Source organism: Elephantulus edwardii, unplaced genomic scaffold (genome assembly GCF_000299155.1).
Source record: "Elephantulus edwardii isolate Elephantulus edwardi_28Jun2011 unplaced genomic scaffold, EleEdw1.0 scaffold00005, whole genome shotgun sequence".
NCBI classification, from domain to species: Eukaryota; Metazoa; Chordata; class Mammalia; order Macroscelidea; family Macroscelididae; genus Elephantulus; species Elephantulus edwardii.
In genome coordinates this window covers 27,112,809-27,124,853 of record NW_006399755.1, presented here as the reverse complement: position 1 = coordinate 27,124,853, position 12,045 = coordinate 27,112,809, and the positions used below count along the sequence as shown (strand labels likewise).

The 12,045-nt window shown below is 38.5% G+C and overlaps 1 protein-coding gene across 1 annotated transcript in view; it reads left to right on the top strand.

Annotated features, from left to right (window-relative positions):
* UBE2U (ubiquitin-conjugating enzyme E2U (putative)) overlaps positions 1 to 12,045 on the top strand; it is a 148,054-nt gene that overhangs the window by 3,282 nt on the left and 132,727 nt on the right. Inside the window, exons 2-3 of the mRNA XM_006879843.1 lie at positions 8,373 to 8,454; positions 9,909 to 10,001. Of these exons, the coding sequence (XP_006879905.1) occupies positions 8,373 to 8,454; positions 9,909 to 10,001 (175 nt within the window). The remainder of the gene's footprint in view (positions 1 to 8,372; positions 8,455 to 9,908; positions 10,002 to 12,045) is intronic.

Genomic DNA, 12,045 nt, shown 5'->3' with positions numbered 1-12,045 from the left:
CAATCACTTGTTATGCATCAGAGAGTTGGACAATGACTAAGGAGGATAGAAGGAGAATTGATGCCTTTGAGCTGTGGTGCTGGAGAAGTGTATTGAATGTACCCTGGACTGCCAAGAAAACAAACAGATTCATCCTGGAGAGGGTTAAACTAGGCTACTCCTTGGAGGCAAGGATTCTGGGACTTCGTCTGACATACTTTGGACATGTTGTAAGGAGAGATAGGTCCTTGGAGAGGGACATCATGCTTGGGAGGGTGGAGGGACAGTGCAGGAGGCCCTCCATGAGGTGAATTGATTCAGTGACTGGGATAATCGGGATGGGTGTGTCAGAGGCAGTGAGATTGGCACAGGATAGAGCAGGGCTTAGGGCTGTTGTACATGGGGTCACTATGAGTCGCAAGCGACTCGACGGCACATAACAACAACAACAACATCTAATTGACACTAGTGATGATATCCCTGGTGCCATGACCTCTTTGTAAACCCAGCTTGAACTTCAGGCAGTTCTTTTTCATTGTACTGCTTTAGCCAGTTTTGGATGATCTTCAGCAATATTTTGCTTGCATGTGATACTAATGGTATTGTTTGATCATTTTCATATTCTGATGAATCACCTTTCTAGGAATGGGAACAAATATGAATCTCCTCTAGTCAGTCAATCAAGCAGCTATCCTCCAAACTTCCTAACATAGACTGGTGAATATGTCCAGGGCTGCATCTGCCCTCTGATTTTTAGGACTTTGTTTTTTGTCAAGGCCTTCAGTGCATCTTGGACTCCTTCCTTCATTGTCACTGGTTCTTGTTCATATAATACTGCCTGAAATTTTTCAGTGTCAACCAATTATTTTTGGTACGGTGACACTGTGTATTCCTTTCATCCTCTTTTGATAGTTCTTTGATCATTTAAGATTTTGCCCATAGTATCTCTCAGTATTGTAACTTGAGGCTTGAATTTGTTTTTCAGTTCTTTCAACTTAAGTAATGTCAAGTAAGTTCTTCAACCCCAACTCTTTGCAAATTCCTTTGTAATACTTTGTTTTCTCAAGCTGACCTTAGAAATGTTCTGTTCATCTCTTCTACTTTGCCATTTTTCTCATTTGTTTTGAATTCTTAAAGTTCCAGTGTCATTTTCAGAGTCTCTTTTGACATTCATTTTGGTCTTCTCTTTCTCCTCTGTCTTTGTAATAACCTTTTTCTTTTTTCATGGATGCTATCTTTGATGATAGACCATATAGTGCTGGGTAATTTATGTGATCGTATACCTGGAAAATCAAGCTTTGTGACTATTTTAGTGACTATTTAGGCCACTCTGGGAACCTGCTGGCTCAGGGACTGTGCTGCCAACCCAAACACAGATGGTTTGAATGGAGAAAGATAGGCTGTCTTTCCCCGTACAATTTACAGCCTCTGAAAACCCACTGGAGGGTCAGCTCTGAGTCAATTCTGACTCCATGGCATGTAACAACAGCAAGTGACTAAGAGGTACAATATTGCACTCATTAAGTACTCTAAGTAGAATTTGCAGCACCATGATAGATGGAGAAGAGACTGAGAATATTGACAGTTTCCGCTTACTTGGTTCCACAATCAATACCTTTGGCATCATCAGTCAGGAAATAATAATAGTAATAACAATAATAATAACAACAATAATAATAATAATAATAATAATTTAAAAAAGTAATTGTATTGGGAAAATCTGCTGTCAGGGACCTCTTCAGAGTGCTAAAGAGCAAAAGTGCCAGACTAGAGACCAAGGTGTGCCTGATCCAAGCCATAGTCTTTGCAATTACTTGTTAGGCATCAGAAACCTGGACAATGAATACGGATGAAAGAAGAAGAATTTATGCCTTTGAGCTATGGTGCTGAAGAAGAGTACTGAACACACCAAGGACTGCCAAAACAAATCTGTCCTAGAGAGCATGAAGCCAAGCTGCTCCTTGGAGGCAAGGATTTTGAAGCTCCATCTCATATACTTGGGCCTGTTGTCAGGAGGGACCAGTCCTCAGAGAAGGACATCGTGCTTTGAAGGGTTGAGGGACAGTGCAGAAGAGAAAGACCCTGGATAAGATGGATTGACACAGTAAGTATAATAATGAAGGTAGGAGAGAGTGAGACTGGCTCAGGAGGTATTATTCATAGGACTCAAAAGCACATAATAGCAACAACAGCCATAGAAAACTATGAAAAATAGAGGAACATTGCTAGATATAGCACTTCAAGCAGAGCCTCTCAGACTGGAAGACACTAAAAAACTAATAGAAAAAGCTACAAACATCCGTTAATAATTGGAACCTGCTATGCATGAAGTATGAATCTAGGAAAATTTGAAGTTATAAAAAAATTGAATGGAACACAAAGATTGACCTTTTAGGCATTAGAAATTTGAGTTGAAAAAAAAAAAGAAATTTGAGTTGGATTGGTATTGGCCACTTTGTATCAGACAATCATGTAATCTGTTATGTTGGGAATGGGACATTGAGGAAGAATTGAGTTGCATTTATAGTCAAAAAGGACAACTCTAGATCTATCCTGACATACAGTACTGTGAGTGAATGGAAACTATCCATACATATACAAGGAAGGCCTGTTAATATAACTATTTTTCAAATACATACACCATCCACAAAAGCCAGAGATGATGAAATTGAGGACTGTTAGCAGCTGTTGCATTCTGGGATACAATAAACGTGCAATCAAGATGCTTTAGTAATAATTGGTGACTGGAATGAAAAAGTTGGAAACAAGAAGGATGATAATTGTAAAAATATAGACTTGGTGAAAGCAATGAGACTGAAGATCAAATGATAAAATTTTGTATACTCAATTATTTATTCATTACAAACACCTTGTTGTAAAAGCATAAATGGGTGACTATAAGCATGGAACTCCTCTGTTGGTTCTCACAAAATTCAAATTGACTACATCTGTGGAAAAAGTTGATGGAGAAGGTAAAAATCAGCAGTCAAAACAAGACCAGAGGCTGGGGAAAGGATCATCAATTACTTATATCCAAATTCGTATTAAAGTTGAAGAAAATAAATTCACAAGAACTGAAATACTATCATTAGTCTATCCCACCTGAATTTAAAAGCCATCCCAAGAATAGATAGATTTGATTGATTGAACACTAATTATTTAGGACCAGGTGAGCTATGGGATGACATCTTTGATGAAAGCAAGCAAGCAAATTATTATGACAAACACAGAATAAAGACCAAAACTTGTTAAGAGACACTCTAAAAATTTCACTAGAATGAAGAAATGCAAAAGCAAATGGAAAAATACAAAAATAAAAGTTAAACAGAAGATTTCAAAAGAGCTGCTGGAGAAGACAAAGTATTATAGCCGAATGTGCAAAGAGCTGGAGTTTGAAGCTCAAAAGTAAAGAATATGCTGAGCATATTACAACTTAAGTTGAAAGAACTTAAAAACAAATTCAAGCCTTGAATGCAAGACAGAAGGATCGTACAGGCAAAATCTTGAAGGATTTAGAAAGCATCAGAAGAAGATGGAAGTAATATACAGAGTCATTGTACTAAATAGAATTGGCAGACACTGTATCATTTCAGAAAATAAAATATGAGCCAGAACTAGTGGTCATGAAGGAAGAAGTCCAAGCTGCACTGAATGCATTGGCCAAAAATAAGGTACCAGAAATTGATGGAATAAATCATTTGAGAAGCTATACTACTTTAAGAAAGACATAGCATCAGGATTGGAGGGAGACTCATCAACAGCATGCTTTATACATATGGCACAACCTTGCTTACTGAATGAAAATGAGGAAGACTTCAAACACTTGCTGCAGAAGAAAAAAAAATTACAGCCTTCAATATGGATTACATCTCAACATGAAGGAAACAAAAATCCTCGCCGCTGAACCAACAGACAACATCATGCAGTGGTGTTGTGAACTATCAAGTCAAACTGACCTATGGGTGTCCCTCTGGTAGGTTTTCAGAGGCAGTAAATTGCACAGGAGGAGAATGTCTGTTTTTCTCCCACAGAACAGCTGGTAAATTCAAAGTGCTTACCCTTGGGTTGGCAGCACAATTCCTTGTTATCAGCAGTTGCATTTTACTTGGGTCCACAGTCAACACTCAGGATAACAGAAGTCACACAATCAAAAGACACATGCACTAGGGCAATCTGCTGTCAGGGACCTCTCCAAAGTGCAAAATAGTAAGGATGTCAGTTCAAAAGCTAAAGTGTGCCTAATCAACCCATGGTCTGGTCATTTACTTCATATGCATCTGAAAGTTTACAATGAAGAAGGATGACAGAAGAATTTGTATGCCTTTGTGTTATATTGGCGATAGATAGTGGATATCCTGTGGATTGACCCAAAACAAACAAGTCGATCTTGTTGTTGTTGAGTACCATAAAGTTTGAATTGACCCATAGCTAACCTTCTAATAGGTTTTCAAAGACATTAAATCACATAGAAGATTGCAAGTCTTCCTCCCACAACACAAATGGTGAATTTGAACTGCATACCTTTGCATTGGCAGCACAATTCATTACCACTAAGCCACCAGACCTTCCAAGTCTGTCTTAGTAGAAGTGTAATGAGGGTGCTTCTTGGTGGCAAGGATGATGAAACTTTTATCTCACATACTCTGGGCATGTTGTCAGGAGGGACCAGGCCTTGGAACAGACATCATCCTGGGAAAGGTGGAGGATGAAAGTAAGAGAAGAAGACCCCCGCCAAGAAGGAGTGACACAATGACTGTGACAATTGTTGTTGAGTGCCATCGAGTCAGAACCGACCCATAGCTGACCATACAGCGGGTTTTCAGAAGCAGTTACTTGCAGGACAGAAGATTGCCCATCCTTTTCACATAGAGCAGCTGGTGGATTCAAATGTGGTGCATTCAGGATTTCAGCACAGGTTCTTGCCACTAGGCCACTAGAGCTCCCTGACTGTAACAATAGGATCAAGAACATTAGGGATCATGAGAATGGTGCAGGATAGGGCACACTTCAGATCTCTTATTCACAGGATTGCTATGAGTCATAAGTTACTCAATGGGACCTAACACCAACAACCAGAAACCTAAGCTTCAGCAAGGGTTAATAAAGGCTTGACCCCAGGATTCCATGATAGAGTTTACTGATTTCCAAACTCTCAATCTTGATTGACACAAAGGAAAACCATACTCTTTGTCCCTAATACCAGCAATGAGTTTACTGATGTTCACGGGTTCCACAGGCTAATTTGTCACATAAAGTATGTCAAGTGAAACACAGAAGTGGGTTTGGGGCAAGAAGGATATGTTTAAGAGAAAGACTAGAAGAACATAGCGCTTATGAGGAAGGAATGGAGTGCTACACACAGTTGCTACAGGTGTAGTTGGGCAGCATTGTTCTGTTTCCAGCCTTCACATAAGATGTTTAACAGCAAGCATCCTAAAGGCATATGATCCTAACATGTGATATTGTTTCTGCTGAATCTGCATTTCCTGCTTCTTGAGTGAAAGAAAATTCTATGAAGGTAAAACTGCTACAAATCTTCACAAGAGGAAACTACTTCATCTTTATCCTATAGAGTGACCAGTAGATTCAGTCAGTTATCTTTCAGTTGGGAGTTCAGTATCTATGCCACTATGCCACCAGTGTTCCTTATAAAGACTGAAGTGTTAATATAAGTAACAGAAGCGTTGTAAAGTTAATCCAGGTTAAGATAGGTAATAGAGACATATAACGTTAATCCAGACTTGCACCTAGTATGTTGTTGTTGTTATTATGTACCATCAAGTCACTTGTGACTCATAGCGACCCTATTACAATAGCCCTAAACTCTGCTCTGTCATGTGCTAATTGCACTGTCTCTGACATACCCATCCCGATCACCCCAGTCTCTGAATGAATTCACCTCATGGAGGGCCTTCCTTCCTCTCCTGTGCTGTCCCTCCACCCTCCCAAGCATGATGTCCCTCTCCAAAGACCAGTCTCTTCTTACAACATGTCCAGAGTATGTCAGATGGAGCCTCAGAATCCTTGCCTCCAAGGAGCCACCTGGTTTAATCCTCTCCAGGATGAATCTGTTTGTTTTCCTAGCAGTCCATGGTACCCTCAACACTCTTCCAGAACCATAGCTCAAAGGCATCAATTTTCCTTCTATCCTCCTTGGTCATTGTCCAACTCTCTGCTACATAACAAGTGACAGCAAAGACTATGGCCTGTATCAGACACACCTTAGTCTCAAGAGAGACACCATTGCTCTTCAGTACTTTGGAGAGGTCCCTAACAGCAGACTTTCCCATGGCAATATGTCTTTGAATTTCCTGGCTACTGGTGCTGAGAGTGTTGACTGTGGAGCCAAGCAAACTAAAGCTGTGAACAATCTCAATCTCTTCACCATCCATCCTGATTCTGCCAATTGGTCCAGTAGTGAGAATCTTTGTCTTCTTGACATTGAGCCTCAACCCATATTGAAGGCTGCAGTCCTTGACCCTCTGCAGCAAGCGAATCCCAGAACACTTGATCGTGCTAATGTGAAACCTATACTTGGACCAAGAGGCAGTCGTCCGAACAGAGCAAGGAAACACTGCATGGTTCAAAATTGGGAAGGGCATACACCAGGAATGTGTCCTGTCTCCATACCTTTTCAACGTGTATGCAGAACAGATTATCTGGGAGGCTGGGCTCTATGAGGAGAAATGTGGGGTCAGGATTGGTGGAAGATCTATCAACAATCTGCGTTATGCAGATGACACAACCTTGCTTGCTGAAACTTAGAAGGACCTGAAGCACCTAGTATATGTAATAAATATGTAGCTATCAGAATTATAGGAAGCGCTGTTAGCCTAATTACAAGATCCTGTGCTGCAATCCCAAAGGCATGCAGTTCAAATCCTCCTCCTGCTTGGTGGATGAATGATTGGCAGTCTCCTCTCATGCTATTAACAGTCTCTGAAAACCTGCTGGAGTGTCAGCTATGGGTCAATTCCAACTTGTGGTACACAACAACAACAACAAAACTATTTGTTGATACTCTTCAAAAATAACTATAACATTTTCTATGAAACATTTTATTTGGCCCCCTCATTAGAATAATATCCTTAGATCCCTGTGAGAATGGAGGGATAGCACGAGAGAGGAAGACCCTGGATGAGATGGATTGACTCGGTAACTAGGATAATGGAGGTAGATGTGTCAGAGACAATAAGGTTGGCTGAGGATAGAGTAGGGTTCAGAGTTGTTGTACATTGGATCACTATGAGTTATTAGCAACTCACAGCACATAACAACAACAACAACAACCGAGATGTAATTATTTTAATATATATGTAATTTGATTTATGAGAATTTTTTCAATACTTTTGCTTCATGCCCTTTAGCTACCATTCATATTCCTTTAAAATATATGCAAAGAAAAGTTTCCTAGTTCCTTTTCTAATTCAATTCTTATACAGCTGTAAACTTAAATAAAGAGAACCACCACCTGCCCCAGTCTTGAACTTTTGGTCTTACCTGTAATTTCTGTGTATGTGATTTTTCATTTACTGATTCACATGCTTCCTGAGAGTCACCTTAACTTGTATATGATAAATAAATGTAAAATAACTCCCTAGATCAAAAATAGCCACTCATCCTTTATCCAAATGAATACTTTGCAAAAGACCAGCTCATTAAAGAACAAAACACTTAGCATTATTCCACAAAGAAGAATGACCACATCAGGTATCAAAATGGATGACTACATCATTGCTTAACTTCAAGGTTGCTTCCTTACATAATTGATGAACCACTGATAATCATGGCCCAGCCAAGCTCACAGCCTCTATCCCCATCACAGCCAAGATGACCAACACCTAGCATCTTGATGTTCTTTACTGTAAGGTATATGTCATTACTGTGCAAAGTAGTCAGATGATAGATTTCTTACTATTATTATAAAAGTAAAATGTTAGATAACAAGATAGTAAGTGAGAAGTGTTGTTGTTGTTATGTGCCATTGAGTTGCTTTTCCAACTCATAGCGACCTTATGTACAACAACCCTAAACCCTGCTCTATCCTGTACCAATCACACTACCTATGACACACCCATCCTGATTACCCTACTCACCGAATCAATCCACCTCATAGAGGGCCTTCCCCTCCTGTGCTGTCCCTCCACCCTCCCAAGCATGATGTCCTTCTCCAAGGACCTCTCCCTCCTTACAACATGTCCAAAGCTATTAAGTTGATCATAACTCACAGTGACCCTGTGAACAATAGATTGGAATCTAGCTCTATCCTGTGACATAGATGTGAGTTAACCAGGAAAAGAGAGTTTAGAACTTTTTAAGTACAATACAACAGTGTCTGATTTTCAAAATTGCAGTTAATACTTAATATTTTTTCTCTTTTTTTTTAATTTAAGGGTATTATTGCCTTTCCTATAAGTGAAGATATGATGCTATGGGAAGCTGAAATTGAAGGTCTACAGAATTCAATATGGCATGGTTTGTGGTTTCAAAACATATTTATTTTTTAAAAAGATTTTTACTATTGTTAACATTCCTTCTTTATGTATATAAGGTACATTATAAAAGTTCCCCAGAATTTTCCTATATATGTTTGCATTATATATAAACTCTCTACAGTTCTAGTATTTGTTATTTTCTTACTATATGTATATATTTTTTAATATGTCTTTGTGTATACACATGCCCTGGTAATATAGCCTTTTGAGATTTGTACTGTTAACCAAAAGACCATAGTTTTTGGTGGTTCAACTCTGCCAGCCACTCTGCTAGAGAAAGATGGGCAGTCTCCTCCTGAGAAATTGGCCATCTTGGAAACCCACTGGAAGGTCAGCTAGGAGTTTTGACCTGTCTCTACAGCAGTTGAGAGATAGAGAGTGTATATAGGAATTTGCCGTTGGAAATATTCCTATATGCTATATCTTAATGTTATCATACTTTTAATAAATAAACATAATAAATACGACTTCTAATGATCTACTAAGAAATCAGAGAAATCCCGTTAAAATAATCTATTAATTTGAAACTCTGTCTCCTCTTTTTAAAGTGACCCCCTCCTTCAAATTTCAGTAACTCAAATTTTCAAGTATACTGGGCCACTACATACTTTGAATCATGGATTAACAAAAATAGATTCTTTTTTTTTTTTTTTCAATTTGCAGCCACTGTACATGTTCTCAGCCCATGGGTAATAGGGCTAGGCAGTGGTTTGTGGCTGACGTTTACTCTGACATGGGTACACTATGAAAGATCCACCAAAGGGCCTGCCATAAATCCACTACCAGGCTCAAAAATAGATTCCTTAAGTGAGATAGGGCAGAAACTTGTAAGCTGATATTTACAATAAAATATAACACATTCTATTACAGAGTATGGACAGAATGTTTTAAAAGAAAGAGATTTAAAAAAAAAAGAAAGAGATTATTTAATTTGTCTTTTTCAAATGTGTAGACTCAGGAATGACTTTTCAGATTCATTTGAGTTACATCCTGAAGAATGATTAAGAGGTTACCAGGTTCCAAAGGAGGAAATGAAAATTCAGGCAGAGTAAACAGTATGGCAAAAGGTTTGCAGGCAAGAAAGGTGCAGAAGGTTCTGAAAATGGTGAATTCAGTCAATATGAGATACACAATGATGCTGTGTCAGATGAGTATCAGTGGGTAGCAAAGAAGAAAACAGACATAGAGTAGGGAGTAGAAGGGACTGGTGGGAACAAGCTAGAAATTTAGTGGGATTTGTTTGTGAAGATCTGTTATGATATTGAGGGTAGTCTATGTATCCTTTTAAAAAGCCAACAAAGTTCTTTAAATAGGAAATAATATGATTCCATTAAAAATGAAACTATCGACAGTGGGGAGGGAGGCTGTCAGGAGAAACTATAGAGTTTATTAAGTACATATTATTAAGTAAAAATGTTTATTTCTGTATCATAGGACAATTCTTTCAACTGTCAATACAATTTACATCAAAATACAATTTGGTCCCTCCAGATGTGAAATTTAAAACAATTCCTTTTCATCCAAATGGTAAGGTTCAATTGGAAATTTTATCATCACTGTCTTTGCCCCTGTTATTCTTGCTCTTTATTAGTGTTTAATAGTCACATTTCTTTCTTTTTTGAAGTTTCATTATGATTATAAAAGTAAGCTTGTGCAATGTGGAAAATAAGAAAAGGCAGAAAACATTAACAATCATCAGGTCTTTTTCTAAACAGTCTTCAAAAGGTCATTTAAAAAGTCATTTTCAAAAGCTCATTTTTAATTACTGAATGATAAATGTAACCATTTTCCTGCTTCTTAATATTTAGATTTAATCCAATTTTTATTATTTTAAAAATGATTGGTTTAACAAATCAGTCTTTTAGGTAAAAAGTTAAATTTCTATGTCTAGTTGTGTTGTTGTTGTTATGTGCCATCAAGTCGCTTGCGACTCATAGCAACCCTGTGTACAACAGCCCTAAACTCTGCTCTGTCCTGTGCCAATCGCACTGTCTCTGACACTCCCATCCCGATTATCCCAGTCACTGAATCAGTCCACCTCATAGAGGGCCTTCCCCTCCTGCCCTGTCCCTCCACCCTCCCAAGCATGATGTCCTTCTCCAAGGACTGGTCCCTCCTCACAACATGTCCAAAGTATGTTAGAAGGAGCCTCAGAATCCTTGCCTCCAAGGAGCCACCTGGTTTAACCCTTTCCAGGATGAATCTGTTTTCCTAGCAGTCCATGGTATTCTCAATTCTCTTCTCCAGCACCACAGCGCAAAGGCATAGATTCTCCTTCTATCCTCCTTGGTCATTGTCCAACTCTCTGATGCATAACAAGTGATTGTGAAGACCATGGCCTGTATCAAATGTACCTTAATCTCCAGAGAGAAACAATCTAAAAATTTTAAGTCCTTTTAAAAAAGATGAAAACCTGACAGGCTTTCTTGCGGGTTTATGAGAAAGGCTTAAGTATTGTAAAACCCAGAGAAGCATGACACACTATACTACATAAACACTTATTTTGTATTTTTAAAATAGAGATAATGTAATATTTTCCAATTCAGAGTTTTTTCACTTAAATAATCCAGGGTGATCAATTACATCAATCAACATCAATATCCTTAGTCAAAAATTTTCCATCTCCATCAACAAAAACTCAGTGTTTCTTCTTAGACAGTAATTCCTCTCTACCAAGTACATTATTACTTTTGTAATGTAAATGTTTTTTAAAGGTTAAATTATATTTATAGCAAAAATATTGTCTGTGTATGTTACTACTGCTTAGAATTAATATTTCAGAGTAAAATTACTAGATTAATTATGGTAGGATGAATACCTACCCTTCTCCCATCCCCTCCCATTTCCATTAAGAGAAGAAACTTCCCCTCTTTAAGCCTAATCTGTAGCCATAGAACCAACTTGGTGACATTATAAGACATAGCAGAACTATTCCATAGTGTTTCCAAGGGCAGAGTAGAACTGCCTCAGAGGGTTGCTTCAAGGAAGCAGCAGATTGGCCCATCTTTACTGCTCAGAGTGACTGGTAGGTTTGAACTGCCAACCTTCCACTAGTTAAATACGTGATACACCTTAATGTCTCCTTGAAAAGGGAACATGTTGGGAACACTGGCAATTACTCTTTTCTCTCTCACACACTCCTCCCTGAGGAGAAGTGACTCATAGGAGCAAGTAGATAGAGAGAGAATTGATCACGAAATTCAGCACATTCCCAGCTCTCTTTAATCCACCTGACGTAACAACAGGTTTAATCTTTGTGTTTTGGTTGGAAATTTAGGAATCAGGTCTGCAACTTGGGAATTAAGTTCAATTCAGGGTAACTTTTATGGAACCTAATTGAAATGCAGTTTCCCTACTCATGTAACATAGACAGTAAAACTGATACTTTTACTTCAAATTTGGTCTATTAAATGGTATATAAATTTTTGTTGTTGTTATGTGCCGTCGAGCCACTTGCAACTCATAGTGACCCTATCTACAACAGCCATGAAACCTGCTCTATCCTGTGCTAACTTTACTGTCTCTGACACACCTCTTTCTTTCACTTTTGAAAGAGAAGAGCGAACTGGGG